At 39.9% G+C, this 22,030-nt stretch overlaps 1 protein-coding gene across 1 annotated transcript in view; it reads left to right on the top strand.

The window, feature by feature from the left end:
• The window catches only part of LOC128643649 (uncharacterized), a 71,200-nt gene extending 67,985 nt beyond the window's left edge, over positions 1 to 3,215 (top strand). The window contains exon 4 of the mRNA XM_053696475.1: positions 2,362 to 3,215. Within this exon, the coding sequence (XP_053552450.1) occupies positions 2,362 to 3,215 (854 nt within the window). The remainder of the gene's footprint in view (positions 1 to 2,361) is intronic.
• Positions 3,216 to 22,030: the final 18,815 nt, after the last annotated feature.

The raw sequence follows: 22,030 nt of genomic DNA, 5'->3' as shown, positions 1-22,030 counted from the left end.
GCTACCTCATTTGGGTCCATGGCCCAAGTATAATGTAATGCTTGTGGGATATTTCCCTATCAGACCAAACTTGGCCAGTAGTCTTCTTATCCCAGCGTCAAGTGGAAGGATAAGGAAATATCCCAGAACAAGAGAATAGCTAAGTAAATGAGGTAACAGTACTCACATTAGAGGGGCAATCCTTCTCTGCACTACAAGGAATAACTGGAAAGTAGTCAGGCAAGCAGAGTTCAGCAACAATCAGGCAATCCACAGTAACAGCAGTTCAGGGGTTTATCAGAAGAGTGGTCAGAGGCAAGCAGTGTTCAGCAGCAGTAAGGCAATCCAGCAGTTCAGGGTTTTAACGGCAGAGTGGTCAGACAGGCAGAGTTCAGTAAGAATTAGACAATCCAGCAATTCAGGGGTTAAACAGCAGAGTGGTCAGACAGGCAGAATTCCGGAACAATTAGACAATCCAGCAGTTTAGGGGTTAAACAGGCAGAGTGGTCAGACAGGCAGAGTTCAGTAACAATTAGGCAATCCAGCAGTTTAGGGGTTAAACAGGCAGAGTGGTCAGACAGGCAGAGTTCAGTAACAATTAGGCAACAGTTCATTACTCTCACTGCCGTGGCTCTTTGATTCTAAGTGGCTCTGTTAGAAGTGTCAGAGTTACTCACTGGAGTTAGAACCTGCAGTCCCACTAACTAAATAACTATACACCTGCACAATGCTGTCTATGGGGTAAATGTATTATAGTGTGAGCGGACATGAGGCGATGTATCATATCATGTCCGCTGCATATCGATAAATGCTGAGAGCATGCGCTATCGGCATTTATCATTGAACCAGCGGTTCTTGTGAACTGCTGGTGCAATACCGCCCCCTGCAGACTCGCGGCCAAACGACCGCTAGCAGGGGGTGTCAATCAATCCAATCGTATTCGATTGGGTTGATCTCTGTCCGCCGTCTCAGAGCAGGCGGACAGGTTATGGAGCAGCTGTCTTTAGAAACACGGGGCATCAAGCTCCATACGGAGCTTGATAAATTGACCCCTGTGTCTTTTCTGCTCTCTCTGTCTGCCCTTCTCCAAAACTCACTGCATGTCCCTATAACAACAATGCCTACACTATCCATATCTCATCCTCCCTTCTTTCATCCCCTATGCTGTCCTCTCATCAACTACTCTGTCTCCTTAAAAACACTTCCCACGGGGGGGGGGGCGGAGCCTGGAGGAGCTAAGGAATGGAAGTGTAGGTGAAGAGCTCCGTGCAGAATATAGGGCATTTCAGCCAACAGAGTGATGTAGGTGGTAAGAGAACCAGCAAAAGAGGAGCCATAAACAAGGAGCAACATCTGCAGTAACTTCAAGAGAGCTGCAACCCCTCGGATATAAAAAGCCTCACAGGGGGGGTTAGTGCACCAGCGGCTCAGACGCCATTACTACAGCTTTTGACACGGCTCTCAGAGAGAGAGCGCCCAGCTTAACGGAGGTGGCCGGAGGGGAAAGCAGAGGGGATATCACAGTGTGCTGCATCAATGTAAGAGGGGGAGAGCAGCAAAGGGAGAACGGAGGATTAGAAAGTACATATGGAGGGCCGGACTGCTATAACTATATAGACCGGGGGATCCAGCTGAATGGTCTATAGAGAGCCTAGTGGGTAAACGATAAAGGGACATGCCTGCATAAACTATAAGGTACCTGGCAAGATAGAAAAACACTGATCCTGAATGCCCATAGTAGATTAGAAGGCTCATACACTGTGCAAAAGATCAGGCCATGTGGGGAGTCATTTCTTCTTCTTTTTTATATACATACAATAAGTCCTGACCTTTGCTCCTCCTCAGTCACAAATCAGTAGCTATGACACTGGTTTTTGGATAGTGAAGCTAGGGATAAACATAGAGGCCATGACTGGAAAAGCTGTCAGTTGAAATATGCAGCGCTTCAGATTTAAGAGTTTATTCTGAAATGAAGGGGCTGACAGTTTAATAATGCAAATAAGAAGAGTCCACACAGATAATATAGCTCCGGATATTTAATAGAGATTTTATGGGAGCTCATACATCATACAAGACACAACTGGTCTTTAGAGACTTCACTATGCTCCTTTGATACCAAGCAGCATGCTATATATAGAGGAAGAATTTTTGTGACATACTGGCCTTTTAAAATATATAATATACTGGAAGGTGCTTGAGGAAATATTATCTACATCCTTGTCAAGAATAAAGATCCTGGCACTTTAACTATAGATGGACACTCGGTTCTCTTGAAAATTAAATTTTCATACAGCGCACCACATCTGACAGGAGAACAAGGGCAGGCTAAGATGGCTGCCAGGAAAAATTTTAAAACGCCTTCACTAAATAAATAATCTACAGCTAACTTCTTCAAACCTTTGAAAGGAGATAAATTATCTGACACTCAAACGCAAGATTCAGATGACGAAGGGGAGGTGGAGGAAGGTACTAAGGAAAAATTGGAGGACTCAAGGCCCTTAACCAAAGCAGACTTGGATCATCTGGTTTCCAAACAGGACATTAATGTCAATTTTGAGAGATTGCTAGAAAAAATGGAAACTTTGCAAAACTCTGTAACTAACAGCATATCAGAATTAAAACAAGAGATAGTTGACTTGGGATCACGACTAAACTCCTTAGAGGAAAATGGTGACCCAATGGTAGAAGATCTGAACGCAGTAACGGATAAAGTCACTTCTCAACAATCAGAAATAGAAGATATTTATGATAAACTAGAAGATCTGGAAAATCGCAGCCGAAGATCTAATCTCCGATTAAAAGGAGTCCCAGAATCGATAGGCCCTAAACAACTGAATGCATACTTGCTCAATCTCTTCCAGAGCATTACTGGGTCAGGAGGAGATGACAGTTTTCAAATGGAAAGGGCACATAGGGCACTTAGGCCTAAACCTAAGGGGGAAGAACCCCCCAGAGATGTTATCATCAAGATGCTGCGCTTTAAAGAGCGGGAAGAAATACTGGCAGCAGCAAGGAAGAATCCCACCTTTAAGTACCAGGGGAACATCATTCAGTTTTTTTCAGGATCTTTGCCTGAGGACCCTACAAAGAAGAAGCTCCCTCAGACCGCTGACTTCCTTGTTGAGGAAAAATCAAGTTCCATATCGATGGGGCTTCCCGTTTGCTCTCCACATAACGTGGGAAAACAGGACATTCTCTATCAAGGACCCTCAGGAGATGCCAGAAATTTGCCGTAGGATGAAGATGGACCCCCCAGCTATACTCCAGCAGGAAGCAACTTCTAATCAGCCCAATCAGGGAGGAAAGCCTCGCCAAAAGCAATTGGCTAGGATACCAGAGAAGAAGTGGAAGACCTGACCACAATGGAGTTCGCGGAAGGGTTTTTTCCTCTTTTTCTGTGAGATGAAGGAATTTGTTTCTTCTTTCTTCCCTTTTTATGAACATAATTCGGTTGAAGCAGAGGAGCTAGCTCTGAACTATTGGGGCCCGTAAGGACAAATACAAAGGGTCAGATAAGTACAATGACATTATGCAAAAGTTTTGCTTTCTATGTTTTGTTTGTTTCTAGTTATCACGGATTGGAAGGGGGAGGGGGGATGTTTTTCTTTATGGACCTTATCTAGGGGACCAACTCTACAAGCAAGAAAATTATGATTGTGGATATGGACATGTCTCCTTGTTTTGTTCCCTTTTCCCCATAGCAGGTATCAAGGAAGGACAGTCCGTTGCAGGTTTTATGCTTGCTTTTGTTTCTGTTTAGAATAATCTTAAATTATTTTATTTTTTTAATATATATCCAGAAAGGTTAACCTCATTGCTATGTTTTGTTTTCTCTTTTTATTCTTACCTATACTTCAGATGTATATTATGCCATAATGATTAAGTGATGCTATTATCTGCACTTAGGTATACAATGTGTTGGAATCCTGATGGGATTGACAAAGTTTCTGTTGTCATGTTCACATTTTCTTGTTATTTCATTTTTGTTTTTTTAAACCAGGTGTTTCCTAACAGGTGTAGAGAAGGGAGATTAAGAAAGTCTAGAAGTACGAAGAGAATACAGGTATTGGGAAATAAGGTTGGTAGGGGGATTTCCTGGGGTTCGGACAGATTCTATGATATAGGATACACAGAGAGGATGGGGAGGAAGACGAAAGGGATTACTGATGTCACATAAAATGAAACTAATCTCCCATAACGTTAGGGGTTTAAATACAGATACTAAAAGGTGTACGGCAATGACACAATACCTGAAGTTAAATGCAAACATTATATTTCTTCAGGAAACGCACTTTTTAGCGCAGACAATTCCTAGATACTGGACACAGCAGTTCCCCCATCATTTCCACTCTACGACAGAAACAAAAAAAAGGGGGGGTGACAATCCTATTACATAAATCTTTAGATTTTATACTGGACAGTGAAATTAGGGATACAGAAGGTAGGTTTGTGATAGTAAGAGGCACAATTCAGAATACTAAAGTTACTCTTTGTAATGTGTATGCACCCAATGAGACACAAAATGCCTTCTTTGAAAAAATCTTGCAACATCTTACCCAGTGGTCACGTGATAGAATAATCTTGGGGGGAGACTTTAATGTCTCCATGACCTCCTTTTCTGGAGGGGAAATGAAGGGACAGTCAAGTAAACAACATCGACATAATTCAATTGTTAAGTCAATTAGGGACTCGTTGGGAGCGCACAACCTTATAGACTCATGGGGGGCAGTGGGCAACTCTACACACGAATACACATATTACTCACCGGCACATAACTCATACTCTACCCTAGACTATATTTTTGTTAGTCAAATACTGATTTCTAACTTAGTTGCATCAAACACGCAATCATGTGTATGGTCCGATCACTCATTAGTAATTTTAGAACTAGCAGGCATTTTACATTTTGCTTGTCCAAGGTCATGGACATACAACCCAACGCTCCTTAGGAACCCAGCAGTATACGAAAGGATAAGAATAGCATTGAAGGAATATTGGCAGGTAAACGTGGGATCCACGGGTGACCCGTTAATAGTCTGGGCGGCACACAAACCTGTATTGAGGGGCTTGCTTATTAAAGAGAAATCAATGATGGTAAGGCAATCAACACAAATAGTGAACACACTTCAGAGAGAGGTTGAGACACTTGAGCGGGAGCATAAGCGTACTTTATCCTCGGGAATATACAATTCTCTTCAGTCTAAAGTAAAAGAATTATCTACAATTTTAAAGGAAAATTCAATCCGGGCTGCTTTGAGGTTGAGGGCACACTACTATGTGTACGTAAATAAGCCTGATAAATATCTGGCATATAAATTGAGGGAGAGAACCAAACTATTTGCAATACCCTCTATTCATAGACAGGACGGGACTCTCACTTCTAATCCCCAAGAGATAACCAAAGCTTTTGCACAATATTATCGCCTAGATTTAGAGTTTGGCGTTAGCAGTCAAAACCAGCGTTAGGGGCTCCTAACGCTGGTTTTTACCGCCCGCTGGTATTTAGAGTCAGTCAGGAAAGGGTCTAACGCTCACTTTGCAGCCGCGACTTTTCCATACCGCAGATCCCCCTACGCCATTTGCGTATCCTATCTTTTCAATGGGATCTTTCTAACGCCGGTATTTAGAGTCGTGGCTGAAGTGAGCATTAGAAATCTAACGACAAAACTCCAGCCGCAGAAAAAAGCCAGGAGTTAAGAGCTTTCTGGGCTAACGCCGGTTCATAAAGCTCTTAACTACTGTGCTCTAAAGTACACTAACACCCATAAACTACCTATGTACCCCTAAACCGAGGCCCCCCCACATCGCCGCCACTCTAATAAAAATTTTTAACCCCTAATCTGCCGACCGCACACCGCCGCAACCTACATTATCCCTATGTACCCCTAATCTGCTGCCCCTAACACCGCCGACCCCTATATTATATTTATTAACCCCTAATCTGCCGCCCCCAACGTCGCCTCCACCTACCTACAATTATTAACCCCTAATCTGCCGACTGGACCTCACCGCTACTCTAATAAATGTATTAACCCCTAATCCGCCTCACTCCCGCCTCAATAACCCTATAATAAATAGTATTAACCCCTAATCTGCCCTCCCTAACATCACCGACACCTAACTTCAAGTATTAACCCCTAATCTGCCGACCGGACCTCACCGCTACTATAATAAATGTATTAACCCCTAAAGCTAAGTCTAACCCTAACCCTAACACCCCCCTAAATTAAATATAATTTTCAACAACTAGACAAACTAGTTGTAACTGAGAGTACAGCAAAGTTTTAAAGAGAGAATAATTCCACTTATGTATTTATCAAACTTAACTCTACTAGATTCATAAAGTGTTCAAAATAATAAAATCGTTCCCAATCATTCATACATTAAAGTTTATTATTTCAACTAAGGAACTCACACTCATACAGTAGCAAAAGCTGTGAATTAAAACCACTTAAACTCTGTGGTTTGCATAATAGCCATTAAGTTAATATGTCCACTGTTAAGTATCCTCAATCCGTTAGAATTAAAGTTAACTAAGCCCTTACAATCCGAGGGCTGTATTCATTTTTACATATAGCAATAAAGGATTAGAGGATATAATTATAACTTCTTAGTAAACTAATTTTCCACAAGAGCAAGCAAATTAAAAACGAACAACAGGAGAGACAAAGCTGCCCCTGTTGGACCCCTGACGCCAATCAGCCAATTAGATTGAGCTTGCATTCTATTGGCTGTTCCGATCAGCCAATAGAATGCAAGCTCAATCTGATTGGCTGATCCAATCAGCCAATCGGATTGAACTTGAATCTGATTGGCTGATTCCATCAGCCAATCAGAATTTTCCTACCTTAATTCCGATTGGCTGATAGAATCCTATCAGCCAATCGGAATTTGAGGGACGCCATCTTGGATGACGTCCCTTAAAGGAACGGTCATTCGTCAGGAAGTCGTCGGTGAAGAAGGATGTTCCGCGTCGGCGGGATGAAGATGGATCCGGAAGAAAGAAGATTGAAGATGCCGCTTGATAGAAGACTTCAGCCGGATCATGGACCTCTTCAGCTCCCGCTTGGATCAAGACTTCAGCCGGATCATGGACATCTTCAGCCCCCGCTTGGGCCAAGACTTCAGCCGGATCATGGACATCTTCAGCCCCCGCTTGGGCCAAGACTTCAGCCGGATCATGGACATCTTCAGCCCCCGCTTGGGCTTGGATGAAGACTTCGGAGCCTGGACGGATCGGTGATACCCGGCGTGGTGAAGATAAGGTAGGATTATCTTCAGGGGCTTAGTGTTAGGTTTATTTAAGGGGGGTTAGGGTTAGATTAGGGGTATGTGGGTGGTGGGTTGTAATGTGGGGGGTATTGTATGTTTTTTTTACAGGCAAAAGAGCTGTTTTCTTTGGGGCATGCCCCGCAAAAGGCCCTTTCAAGGGCTGGTAAGGTAAAAGAGCTTTTCTATTTTAATTTTAGAATAGGGTAGGGCATTTTTTTTATTTTGGGGGGCTTTGTTATTTTATTAGGGGGCTTAGAGTAGGTGTAATTAGCTTAAAATTGTTGTAATATTTTTCTAATGTTTGTAAATTATTTTTTTATTTTTTGTAACTTAGTTCTTTTTTTATTTTTTGTACTTTAGTTAGTTTATTTAATTGTATTTATTTGTAGGTATTTTATGTAATTAATTTATTGATAGTGTAGTGTTAGTTGTAACTTAGGTTAGGATTTATTTTACAGGTAATTTTGTAATTATTTTAACTAGGTAGCTAATAAATAGTTATTAACTATTTAATAGCTATTGTACCTGGTTAAAATAATTACAAAGTTGCCTGTAAAATAAATATTAATCCTAAATAGCTACAATATAATTATTATTTATATTGTAGCTATATTAGGGTTTATTTTACAGGTAAGTATTTAGCTTTAAATAGGATTAATTTATTTAATAAGAGTTAATTTATTTAGTTAGATTAAAATTATATTTAATTTAGGGGGTGTTAGTGTTAGGGTTAGACTTAGCTTTAAGGGTTAATAAATTTAATAGAGTAGCGGTGAGGTCCGGTCGGCATATTAGGGGTTAATACTTGAAGTTAGGTGTCAGCGATGTTAGGGAGGGCAGATTAGGGGTTAATACTATTTATTATAGGGTTATTGAGGCGGGAGTGAGGCAGATTAGGGGTTAATACATTTATTATAGTAGCGGTGAGGTCCGGTCGGCAGATTAGGAGTTAATTATTGTAGGTAGCTGGCGGCGACGTTGTGGGGGGCAGATTAGGGGTTAATAAATATAATATAGGGGTCGGCGGTGTTAGGGGCAGCAGATTAGGGGTACATAGGAATAATGTAGGTTGCGGCGGTGTACGGAGCGGCAGATTAGGGGTTAAAAAAAATATGCAGGTGTCAGCGATAGCGGGAGTGGCAGATTAGGTGTTTAATAAGTGTAAGGTTAGGGTTGTTTAGACTCAAGGTACATGTTAGGGTGTTAGGTGCAGACTTAGGAAGTGTTTCCCCATAGGAAACAATGGGGCTGCGTTAGGAGCTGAACGCTGCTTTTTTGCAGGTGTTAGGTTTTTTTTCAGCTCAAACTGCCCCATTGTTTCCTATGGGGGAATCGTGCACGAGCACGTTTTTTAAGCTGGCCGCATCCGTAAGTACCGCTGGTATTGAGAGTTGCAGTGGCGGTAAATTATTCTCTACACTCCTTTTTTGGAGCCTAACGCAGCCATTCTGTGAACTCTAAATACCAGCGTTATTTAAAAGGTGCAGGGGAAAAAAAACCAGCGTTAGCTACGGGTTACCGACAAAACTCTAAATCTAGTCGTAAGTTTCCATAATGGGGTAGAAGAGAAAAAGTTAAATGTGATAATAAAACTCAACTGATTTTTTTAAGTTGTGTTTTGTATATGAATCAGGAAAGTTTCATTTTAACTTCTGTGTTTCTTTAATAGCAAACCCAGTCGTGTTTATGTGAGAGTCAGTGATGCGTAAATAATGAACAACTTCAGCCAGATTCTGGTGTGTACAACAGTTGTGCCAATGGCATCTCCAGGGTAATATCATTGTGTGGGATTTCCATATACTTTTCTTTTACTTATCTTGTGTGGTTAAGTTTTCTCTCTGTTTATTTTGTCAAGCAGTGTAAACAGGCAGACATGTTTTTATTCAATGTATAAACACATGAAGACGTGTGAGCGAAAGTACCACACCTGTCGCCAGAAAACTGCAACGTGATAACATATCCAGTAGGGACTAGTTAATAATCAACTTCTCTGCCTTGTCAACTAAGTTATTAATGTTGCTCTTTGCTGCATGAGGTCAACACAATGAAAACTATCCAGGGAAATGTTCCATTGATTACTAAGGCAAGTTACAGAGTAACAGAAAAAGGCATTTATTAAGAAACCCTTTAACTGCCAAATGCAACCGTTACATACACTGCTGGTCACTGCAAAATCATTTCATACTGTCTATATGGTGCTACGTAAAGATCTGTTATACAGAACCATTCAGCGCCAGGATGCTCGCAGTGTCACAGTTCATAACATTACAATAAGGCACTGAGCATCATGTACGGGTGGATAGCAGATGTTTTTTTGTCACACTTTTAGTTTAGAAGACAATTTAAAGGGACAGTCAAGTCCAAAAAAAACTTTCATGATTCAAAATAGGTCATGTATCACCAATGATGCTTTGTTCTCTTGATATTCTTAGTTGAAAGCTAAACCTAGGAGGTTCATATGCTAATTTCTTAGACCTTGAAGGCCGCCTCTAATCTAAATGCATTTTGACAGTTTTTCACCACTAGAGGGTGTTAGTTCATGTGTTTCATATAGATAACATTGCGCTCATGCATGTGGATTTACCGAGGAGTGAGCACTGATTGGCTAAAATGCAAGTCTGTCTAAAGAACTGAAATAAGGGGGCAGTCTGCAGAGACTTAGATACAAGGAAATCACATAGGTAAAACGTGTATTATTATAACTGTTTTGGTTATGCAAAACTGGGAAATGTGTAATTAAGGGATTATATATCTTTTAAAACAACAAAAATTCTGGTGTTGACTGTCCCTTTAATGTTTTTATATCTAAAAAATGTGACTAACATTGTTTTATAGGTTGTTGAGCTAACATCTGAGTGCAGAATGTATCTCCATTTTGTGGACAGTTGCAGCAAATACAACTGAAGGAGCTGTCCCTATCAGCCAATGAGAATACATTTATTAGCATACATCCCTTGCAATAAAGGCAAGATTACATAACTCGCATGGCTCAGACAGAAACTGCAGTTTTAAACAATTTTCCAATTTACTTTTATTATCAATATTACTTTGTTCTTCTGGTATCCTTTGTTAAAAAGCATAACAACATAGGCAAAGGCGCATGCATGTGTACTAGACACTATATAGCAGCACTGCACACAACAATGTTACAATGCAACACTGATCACTAACGTAATATAACTTGCTGCAATCTGTTTCTCTGATTAAAGTGAGTTTCTTTGTGTAAGAGTTCGAGCACTAAAGGAGTCCAAGCAATGAAGGGATTCGAGTAGCATAAGGTGAACGTAAACGTTTTCTATTTGTAAGTTGAAAACATGTGAGAATCTCATTCAGTGCACAGCTTGTCATATGTTGGCACCGCCGGATTGCAACAACCTAAATTAAACTATATTAACCCCTAAACCTAACACCCCCTAACCCTAAACCTAACACCCCTTAACTATAATATAATTAAAATATAGCTAAATTAAAGTTACAATTATTAACTATTTATATATGATTATATATAGGTGTATATATATATATATATATATATATATACACAGATATATATAGGAATTTCTATTTAAAAATACTTAGAACATATTTCTCTGTGAAGATTACTGGAATGTGAAATATTTACAGTAAATACACAGTATAACACTTTATTAAATATGACTATTGCATAAAAATGATTTTTTTTTTCATGTTTATGTTTTTTTGATGTTTTTGGCTACTTGACTGCAAAGGGGATACCGGAGTTTGGAGTCAGCCGAGCGGGTCACAATTCTCAGTCCGCCACAATTGCACTATAGTGTGCTTCATAAAATGTGAGTGAATATAGCAATACATCTTGTGTTTTTGTTGCTTGGTGATATTGCGCCTCTGTATTTTTTCCTTTCTTCCGGAATTCATCTGATTTAGACGAACTACCCCAAGAGCAGCCAGAGACTTTGTGCCTTTGTCCATAAGGAATACTGTCAAAAGAGACTCATGTTAGTATACTATACAAATTGTGTATGCTTTTAAAATCCATGATTGTACTCTTACATTGCTATTCCATATACATTGTTCACATTGAGATTGATATATCTCTTAACAGCGGCACCATTTTTTGTGTTGCCTAGATTTATCCTCGCAGCGTCCCCCATTAGTATTAGAGTGATAAGTTCATCAGTGCTTAAAGGGACACTCAGGTTAAATTAAATTTTCATGATTCAGATACAGCATGTAATTTTAAACAACTTTCCAATTTACTTCCATTAAAAAAAATGTGCATATTCTTTTATATTTACAATTTTTGAGTCACCAGATCCTACTGAGCATGTGCAAGAACTCACAGACTATACGTATATGCATTAGTGATTGGCCGATTGCTATCACATGGTACAAGGGGAGTGGAAATATACATAACTTTGAAATTTGTTATAAAAATATCTACTACTCATTTGAAGTTCAGACTAAGTGCTATTGCATTGTCTTGTTATCTTGCATTTGTTGATTATGCAAATCTAATGTGTTGACTGGTCCAAACTGGGTCTGTTTTCTCTAGAGGTGAAATGATTACTTTATATAAATATATTCAAGGCCCAAATACAGAGTTGGCGTAACAGCTGTTTATTCTAAGGCAGTTGTTTATAACACAAGAACAGAATTTAAGGCTAGAGGAAAGGAGCTGTAATCTCCAGCAACATAAACATTGTTTTCACAGTAAGAACAATCAACTCATTGGGGCCCATTTATCAAGCTCTGAATGGAGCTTGAGGGCCCGTGTTTCTGGCGAGCCTGCAGACTCACCAGAAACAGCAGTTTTGAAGCAGCGGTCTAAAGAGCAGGCAGACAGAAATCGCCACAATTCAACACGATCGAGTACGATCGGGTTGATTGACACCCCATGCTGGCGGCTGATTGGCCGCAAATCTGCAGGGGGCGGCGTTGCACCAGCAGCTCACAAGAGCTGCTGGTGCAATGCTAAATATAGAGAGCGTATTGCTCTCTGCATTCAGCAAGGTCTGTCGGACCTGATCAGGTCCGACAGACCTTTGATAAATAGGGGCCATTGCCTAAGGAGGTAGTAAATGCCAATACCTTAGATAATTTCTGACTAGAAACAGAATTCAGGGATATGATTGCTTGAGTTAAAGTGGTCAGTTTTCTAATTGTTTTAATATAAGTTCAATTGTCAGCTTTTTTATTGTAAATCATTTAGGATCTGTATAGGTTTAACTCAATTGATTTCTGTCTTATTTCAACCTCATCTACTATGTTAATATATGGCAATATTATTTACAAAAATGTATAAAATTGTTTAATACATTGTTGCAAACACTGCTGCTATATAGTGCTTATTACACACGCTCGCTCCTGAGCCTAAGTCTGCTTTTTTAGCAAAAAATATCAGGGAAAAAAAGTACATTTTAGAATTAAAATACATTTTAAGTTTGTTATTAGTTGCAGGCTACATCTAAAACATCAAAGTTTCATTAAGACTTCATGTCCCTTTAAGCTTTAAAAATAATTTTGAATTACTCTTAAAGTGAATGTCAATTTCAATGCTAAAGTTTAAATTCGTTTAAAAACAGGGGCACTTTAATTAATCAAAATTTACATTTCACTACTGTTGTGGAAAAAAACTTACTTTTTTATCTACAAAGCAGCTCCAGCTTCCTCCGTGGCCAATCGCCGCTAGCACCCCCTGCTAGCGGCGATTGGCCACGAATCTGCAGGGGGCGGAATTGCACAAGCAGTTCACCAGAACTGCTTGTGCAATGTTAAATGCAGACATTGTATACTATCGTTATTCAGTGATGTCTGGCGGACATGATCCTCTACAGCGGATCATGTCCACCAGATATTGATTAATCGGCCCCATAATGTGGATAATTACTGTTATTATGTACATTACATATTCCATCCACACAGTCTCAGTTTTAATTTGTGTTGGACTAAAATCTATTCAAATCAAGACTCTACACTTAGCAGACTACATTCTGCTAACTATGACCTGCTTGCTGCACAGCCCAAAATGTTTTCTTTCATCATTCAGATATAACATACAATTTTAAACAACTTTTCAATGTACTGCTATTATCTAATGAGCTTCAGTCTCTTGATATCCTTTGTTGCAAAGTATATATAAATCGGCTCAGTAGCTGCTGATTGGTGGCTGCACATAGATGCCTCGTGTGATTGGCTCATCCATGTTCATTGCTATTTCTTCAACAAGGATATCTGAAGAATGTAGCAGATTAGATAACAGAAGTAAATTGGAATGTTGTTTAAAATAGTTTTCTCTATCTGAATCATGAAATAAATATTTTGGATTTCATGTCCCTTTAAGTGTGGTCTCTTGCAATTAAAGGGACGCTAGACCAAAAGTTAGGTATAACAATGTATTCAAAGCAAAAATTAGCCTGAGAATGTTATTGGCAGTACTTTCAGTTTGGTGAAAAATAGCCCTATACTGTGGTGGCTTGTACATTGGGACAGTGAGGGTGTTGCCCCTCCAAACACCCCCAAATTATTATTAACATTTTATTTTTCAATTCCTTAATTATTCTGGGGATTTTTTATTTAGTTAGAGCAATTTTATTTCAATGTTTTTGCTTTTCTCAGTGTTATCTTTCTTTCTTGAAATATCACTTTAAAAACAAATTTTATTTCCCTTTTGTTTTCTCCCTTCCACATTTATGGGCAAATTTTTAACTGCCCCATGGAACAATATTATTTGTAGACCCTCCTTTTCCTGTACGTTCAATGTAAAAGAGCACTACATTTACCAGCATGCAATAGTAGAAGCTGGCCAATCACATCTAATGTCAGCTCTCACTCTGAGTCATTTCCTCGGCCCCCAAATATTTCACTGTGAAATGGCGATTCCTTTTGGAAACACAAATACACAGGTTAGTCAAGTGCTATGTTCTTGCAACATTCAATCGCAGACAAAAAATTGCAACATGTAATATGTAAGTTGCTAAACATTTTTCTATAAACTTAAAGGGTATAAAAAGAATACACCAATAGTTAGCTCAATCAACACACATGTAAATCCAATTACTTTGATGTTAAAATGAAGCTTGAAATCATATAAAAACCACAATTTCATTTCAGCTCTCAATGGCCCTAATGACCGCTCAGAAATGAAGGCTGGATCTAGTAATTAACCAGTCCTCCAATCACGTGCCAGCACTTACTTGCTAGGCCTTAAGGTCACAGGCCTCTTTGTCTGCGTCAGCTGCAGGGTGGATGATGCGACAGCAGACACTAAAGAAGGGGGATGTAATTTGCACATGCGTGGGTCAGAGACATGTGCATGCAGGCCGCCATTATTGTTCTACCCAGGTAAAACACATCAATACAGTAGTATAATAAGTATCCGGAGGGGTTTGGCAAAAATAAGATCTTAGATTGCAAATTGCAGGTAAGCACCAAAAAATTGGTTAAACATGTTATTTACAAAGTACAAGTACTGAATACAATGTTTACAATGGTGTAATTGTTTTGGGGGGGTCCTATCGCTTTAATAGGTTGTATTAAAATAACTAGTTTGAATTGTAACAGTTTGAAAATAGATGCATTTGTAGGGTTGAAAAAAGTAATTGTAAAATATAAAAGTGATAAATGTTTGTTACTGCCTAAATCCACTAAACTTGACAATGTTTTGCAGGGAAGAGTAAAATAGTTATTTTTAACCATTCTCTGTAAACATAAACTATTTTATTATTACTTTTATTATTGTTATTATTGTTAGTATTGTTAGTATTATTACTACTATTAATATTATTATTGCTATTGTTTTTATTATTGTTATTATTGTTATTATTATTAGTATTGTTATTATTGTTATTGTTGTTATTATTATTGTTATTATTACTACTATTACTACAAAAAAAATAAGCTACCCATTGCCCCTAAAGGGGCATTTGTATGGGCATTGCCTTAAAAGGGCAATCAGCTCTTTTGTGCCCATTAAAATAAAAAAAAGCCCTAATCTAAAAAAAAAAAACACCCAAAAAAATTAAAGACCTAACACTAACCCCAGAAAAAACTACTCACAGTTCCTGAAGTCCGGACATCTATCTTCATCCAGGCAGCAAGGGGGCATCTTTTATCTTCATCCCGGTGGCACGGAACTGTGGCGACGCTGAATGTCGTCATCGCCGCCGGTCCTGGTCAGCTTTTAGGGGGGACTTTGTAATTTTATTATGTAAAAAAGATGTTTGACTTAAGGAAATGTCCTACAAAAAGCCCTTTTAAGGGATATTAGTAGTTTATTGATTAGGGGGTGCTTTTATTTTGGGGTGGCTTTTTTGTTTTTATAGGGCTATTAGATTAGGTTTAAATTTTATTATTTTGGATAATTTATTTTATTATTATTTGTAATCTTTTTTTATTTTTCGTAATTTTAGTGTGGTTTTTTTTTGGTAATGTTAGGTTTTTTTATTTTGTAATTTTTTTATTTTTATTTTTAGTTTATTTTATTTTCTTAAAATATTTATGTTAGGTTTATTTTTAGTTTAATTTAGTGTGTTGCGATGTGGGGGGGGCAACGGTTTAGGGGTTAATAGTTTTATTATAGTAGTAGCGATGTGGGGGGCCGGTTCACTCCTAAGACCGCTGCTCCTTAACTCGTCCCCAACCTCTGAGGAGTTAGGCTTTTACATAACTTTATTTTTCCTATAGACATCAATGGGGATTGAGTTACGACGATCGCCATTCCACGATCTAACACTTTTTCTCCTTTGATGTTTATGGGGGAAAGCGTGCACGAGCACGTCAAGTCAGGCCTTGGGTTTTGTGCGGTATGGAACTTATCGCGCCATATCGCACAACAAAAGAAGATTTTTCAGTAACTTGTAATGGCATTGCTATGGAGAGTGCGATACCGCTCATTTTTTGCGTTAGTTACGCACCCAGTTTAGCGCATAACTTGTCATTTTGCCGTTAGTAAATAGTAGTACAAACATAAACAAATAGTGCCCAGCATGCGTGCCCTTACTTTACTTCTTGAGAGTTTTTGTTCAGTTCCTGATTTATTTCTGATTAAATATATGAAGGGGATCTTTCATATGATGTCAAGTCTGTTTTAGCTACATTTTAGAACAAATGCAAATAAATTACTAAATAAATGTTGGATTCCTTTATTAAAACAATGGGAAAAAAACAACTTATTGAGGTTCAAAATGACAGAATATTCTGCCGCAAATGAAACTCCAAATTTGTCTTTCATGATTCAGATAGAGAATATACTTTTAACCAACTTTCTAATTTACTCCTATTATCTAATTTGCTTAGTTATAAAATATGTATATTGTCAAAATGGTTTAAAATTGTATATTCTACCTGAATCATTCATAAAAGAAAGATTTTTGGTTCCATGTACCTTTAAAACTTCATCAGCTGCCACTGCCTATACTTAAAGGGGCATAAAACAAGTTGGGATAGAGACAAAATATAATAATACTAGTCCTAAAGCCTGTGCACACGGGCCATTTTTTTGTAGTACAGCGGTCCCACCCCTTGCTCTCTCTCTCTCTTCCCCCTCTCTTTTGCTCTCTATCCTTCTCTCTTTTGCATTCTCTCTCTCTCGCCCTGCTCTTTTGCTCTCTCTCCCCCTTTCTTTTGTTCTCTCTCTCTCTCTCCCCCTTTCTTTTGCTCTCTCTCCCCTCTCTTTTGCTCTCGCCCCCTCTCTTTTGCTCTCTCCCCCCTCTCTTTTGCTCTCTCCCCCCTCTCTTTTGCTCTCTCCCCCCCTCTCTTTTGCTCTCTCCCCCCTCTCTTTTGCTCTCTCCCCCCTCTCTTTTGCTTTCTCTCCCCCCCTCTTTTGCTTTCTCTCTTCCCCCCTCTTCTGCTTTCTTCCCCCCCTCTTTTGCTCTCTCTCCCCCCTCTTTTGCTCTCTCTCCTCCCTATTTTTTGCTCTCTCTCCTCCTCTCTTTTGCTCTCTCCCAGCTCTCTTTTGTTCTCCCATCTCTCCTTTGCTCGCTCTCTCCCTTTCCTTTGCTCTCTCTCCCCCCTCTCCTTTGCTCTCTCCCCCCTCTCCTTTGCTCTCTCCCCCCTTTTGCTCTCTCTCCCCCCTCTCCTTTGCTCTCTCTCCCCCCTCTCCTTTGCTCTCTCTCCCCCCTCTCCTTTGCTCTCTCCCCCCTTTTGCTCTCTCTCTCCTCTCTCTTTTTTGCTCTCTTTCCTCCTCTCTTTTGCTCTCTCTTCCCCCTCTCTTTTGCTCTCTATCCTTCTCTCTTTTGCGTTCTCTCTCCCCGCTCTTTTGCTCTCTCTCCCCTTCTCTTTTGCTCTCTCTCTCCCTCTTTCTTTTGCTCTCTCTCTCTCCCCCTTTCTTTTGCTCTCTCCCCCCTTTCTTTTGCTCTCTCCCCCCTTTCTTTTGCTCTCTCCCCCCTCTCTTTTGCTCTCTCCCCCCTCTCTTTTGCTCTCCCCCCCTCTCTTTTGCTCTCTCTCCCCTCTCTTTTGCTCTCTCTCCCCTCTCTTTTGCTCTCTCTCCCCTCTCTTTTGCTCTCTCTCCCCCCTCTTTTGCTCTCTCTCCCCCCTCTTTTTTTTTTTTATAACTTTATTTATATATATAGTGAAGACAAAGTGATCCGCCACAAACATGGAAAATTAGCATCACAAGACAGGGTCATATCACATGTAAGATTCAATATGGCTCACATTATTACAGAACATTAGGAACTCAGATTCATCTTACTGAAACAGAGAACCAAATCGTCCACACAATTTTCTTTTTTTCCAAAAACATTGGACTAAACAAAACAAAAACAATAAAAACAATAGTTTTACAAATAATAATACGAACTACAAAAAAAAAAAAAAAAAGGTCACTGAAACTTACCCAGGCCCCCTGGCTCTCCCCCGCAGACCTGACGGCTCAAACATTTGGAGACTCTACAAGTGCATGGATTCCCTGTATATATCTTAATCAGTATGTGGGCACCATTTACCTCTAAGATTCTCATTCAATATGTAAAGGCTATTTTTGAAAGGGCGGATAACACTATCTCTAAATCTGGGCGATAAAAATAGAAGGTAAGCTTCCCATTTATGGAAAAACCTCCTAGCTCTTTTTTCTGGGTCCCCCTTTGTATCTGCTTGCGCAATCAGCATTTGAGTGTGTATTTTACTAAGTAATTGCTAAAAGGGGGGTGTTCTGTTGCTGGCCCAGCCCGCGAAGATGGTCGTCCTTGCAAGCATAAGAACAGTGGTGATAAAAATTTCAAACTTGTAAACTCTGTCCTTGGGTATCAAAAATATTGCGTGTTGTGCCGTGAGCTGTACCTGTTGATTTGTCAGTTTTGCTAACCAATAAGAAACTCTGAACCAGAATTGCTTCAGCTTAGGACAGTCCCATAGTAAATGGGTCCAATCTGGGGATGGATACCTGCACTTATTACAAATATTTTCCGCCCCCGGAACCCACCTAGAACGGAGGCCGGGTGTAATATAAGCCTGGTGAATAAGCTTCATGTGTGTTTCTCTTAAATTAGCAGAAATTGTACTAACATGTACTTTCTCGAGACTGCTCCTAATAAGGTCAGAATCTACTAACAGGTCCCTGTGGTTTGACCATTTCACAACAATTCCCTGCACTGCAGGGTCTTCCCCATGTTTAAGTAACAGATTATATGTGTTCGATATCTTATAAGAGCCTTGTTTAGCCAGGAGTCGGACACACAATTTGTCTATGTTAGTGGGCTCAGCAGTCAAGAGTTTATCTGAAATCAGTTTATATAGATAACGTCGGCACTGAAAATACGCAAACCTATGTGTCCCAGGGAGGTCATGTAGATTCTGTAACTCAGAAAAGGGCGTAACATCCAAGGTGAGTGGGTTAAAAAGTTGATAGAGCCTTGTAAGGCGTTGATGATGCCATGTGGCAAAAACTTCAGTCGTATACCCAGGGAGAAACTGTAAATTGCCCTGAATCAGCAAATATTTAGTCACTAAGGCCTAGATTTGGAGTTTGGCGTTAGCCGTGAAAACCAGCGTTAGAGGCTCCTAACGCTGGTTTTAGGCTAACTCCGGTATTTGGAGTCACTCAAAATAGGGTCTAACGCTCACTTTTCAGCCGCGACTTTTCCATACCGCAGATCCCCTTACGTAAATTGCGTATCCTATCTTTTCAATGGGATCTTTCTAACTCCGGTATTTAGAGTCGTGGCTGAAGTGAGCGTTAGACATCTAACGACAAAACTCCAGCCGCAGGAAAAAAGTCAGTAGTTAAGAGCTTTCTGGGCTAACGCCGGTTTATAAAGCTCTTAACTACTGTGCTCTAAAGTACACTAACACCCATAAACTACCTATGTACCCCTAAACCGAGGTCCCCCCACATCGCCGCCACTCGATTAAAATTTTTTAACCCCTAATCTGCCGACCGCCACCTAAGTTATCCTTATGTACCCCTAATCTGCTGCCCCTAACACCGCCGACCCCTGTATTATATTTATTAACCCCTAACCTGCCCCCCACAACGTCGCCTCCACCTACCTACACTTATTAACCCCTAACGAAATTAATTATCTCTTATTAAATAAATTATTCCTATTTAAAGATAAATACTTACCTGTAAAATAAATCCTAATATAGCTACACTACACCTGGTATGGTGAAGATAAGGTAGGAAGATCTTCAGGGGCTTAGTGTTAGGTTTATTTAAGGGGGGTTTGGGTTAGATTAGGGGTATGTGGGTGGTGGGTTGTAATGTTGGGGGGGGGTATTGTATGTATTTTTTTTAACAGGCAAAAGAGCTGAACTTCTTGGGGCATGCCCCGCAAAGGGCCCTGTTCAGGGCTGGTAAGGTAAAAGAGCTTTGAACTTTAGTAATTTAGAATAGGGTAGGGCATTTTTTATTTTTATCCTTATGTACCCCTAATCTGCTGCCCCTAACAGCAAATATCGGAACAGCCAATAGAATGCGAGCTCAATCTGATTGGCTGATTGGATCAGCCAATCGGATTGAACTTGATTCTGATTGGCTGATTCCATCAGCCAATCAGAATATTCCTACCTTAATTCCGATTGGCTGATAGAATCCTATCAGCCAATCGGAATTCGAGGGACGCCATCTTGGATGACGTCCCTTAAAGGAACCGTCATTCGGCTAGTAGGCGTCGGGAGAAGAGGATGTTCCGCGTCGGAGGTCTGCAAGATGGATCCGGAAGAAAGAAGATTGAAGATGCCGTTGATAGAAGACTTCATCCGGATCATGGACCTCGTCAGCTCCCGCTTGGATGAAGACTTCATCCGGATCATGGACCTCTTCAGCTCCCGCTTGGATGAAGACTTCATCCGGATCATGGACATCTTCAGCCCCCCGCTTGGGCTTGGATCAGGACATCGGAGGAGCTCTTCATCGGTGAACCTGGTATGGTGAAGATAAGGTAGGAAGATCTTCAGGGGCTTAGTGTTAGGTTTATTTAAGGGGGGTTTGGGTTAGATTAGGGGTATGTGGGTGGTGGGTTGTAATGTTGGGGGGGGTATTGTATGTATTTTTTTTAACAGGCAAAAGAGCTGAACTTCTTGGGGCATGCCCCGCAAAGGGCCCTGTTCAGGGCTGGTAAGGTAAAAGAGCTTTGAACTTTAGTAATTTAGAATAGGGTAGGGCATTTTTTATTTTTATCCTTATGTACCCCTAATCTGCTGCCCCTAACAGCAAATATCGGAACAGCCAATAGAATGCGAGCTCAATCTGATTGGCTGATTGGATCAGCCAATCGGATTGAACTTGATTCTGATTGGCTGATTCCATCAGCCAATCAGAATATTCCTACCTTAATTCCGATTGGCTGATAGAATCCTATCAGCCAATCGGAATTCGAGGGACGCCATCTTGGATGACGTCCCTTAAAGGAACCGTCATTCGGCTAGTAGGCGTCGGGAGAAGAGGATGTTCCGCGTCGGAGGTCTGCAAGATGGATCCGGAAGAAAGAAGATTGAAGATGCCGTTGATAGAAGACTTCATCCGGATCATGGACCTCTTCAGCTCCCGCTTGGATGAAGACTTCATCCGGATCATGGACCTCTTCAGCTCCCGCTTGGATGAAGACTTCATCCGGATCATGGACATCTTCAGCCCCCCGCTTGGGCTTGGATCAGGACATCGGAGGAGCTCTTCATCGGTGAACCTGGTATGGTGAAGATAAGGTAGGAAGATCTTCAGGGGCTTAGTGTTAGGTTTATTTAAGGGGGGTTTGGGTTAAATTAGGGGTATGTGGGTGGTGGGTTGTAATGTTGGGGGGGGGTATTGTATGTTTTTTTTTTTACAGGCAAAAGAGCTGAACTTCTTGGGGCATGCCCCGCAAAGGGCCCTGTTCAGGGCTGGTAAGGTAAAAGAGCTTTGAACTTTGGTAATTTAGAATAGGGTAGGGCATTTTTTATTTTGGGGGTCTTTGTTATTTTATTAGGGGGGCTTAGAGTAGGTGTAATTAGTTTAAAATTGTTGTAATATTTTTCTTATGTTTGTAAATATTTTTTTATTTTTTGTAACTTAGTTCTTTTTTATTTTTTGTACTTTAGCTAGTTTATTTAATTGTATTTATTTGTAGGAATTGTATTTAATTAATTTATTGATAGTGTAGTGTTAGGTTAATTGTAGGTAATTGTAGGTAGTTTATTTAATTAATTTAATGATAGTATAGTGTTAGGTTTCATTGTAACTTAGGTTAGGATTTATTTTACAGGTAATTTTGTAATTATTTTAACTAGGTAGCTATTAAATAGTTCTTAACTATTTAATAGCTATTGTACCTGGTTAAAATAATTACAAAGTTGCCTGTCAAATAAATATTAATCCTAAAATAGC

This window comes from Bombina bombina, unplaced genomic scaffold (genome assembly GCF_027579735.1).
Source record: "Bombina bombina isolate aBomBom1 unplaced genomic scaffold, aBomBom1.pri scaffold_553, whole genome shotgun sequence".
In the NCBI taxonomy this organism is placed as follows: domain Eukaryota; kingdom Metazoa; phylum Chordata; class Amphibia; order Anura; family Bombinatoridae; genus Bombina; species Bombina bombina.
Note: the sequence above shows the minus strand (reverse complement) of the source record. Positions and strands in the feature narration are given on the sequence as shown.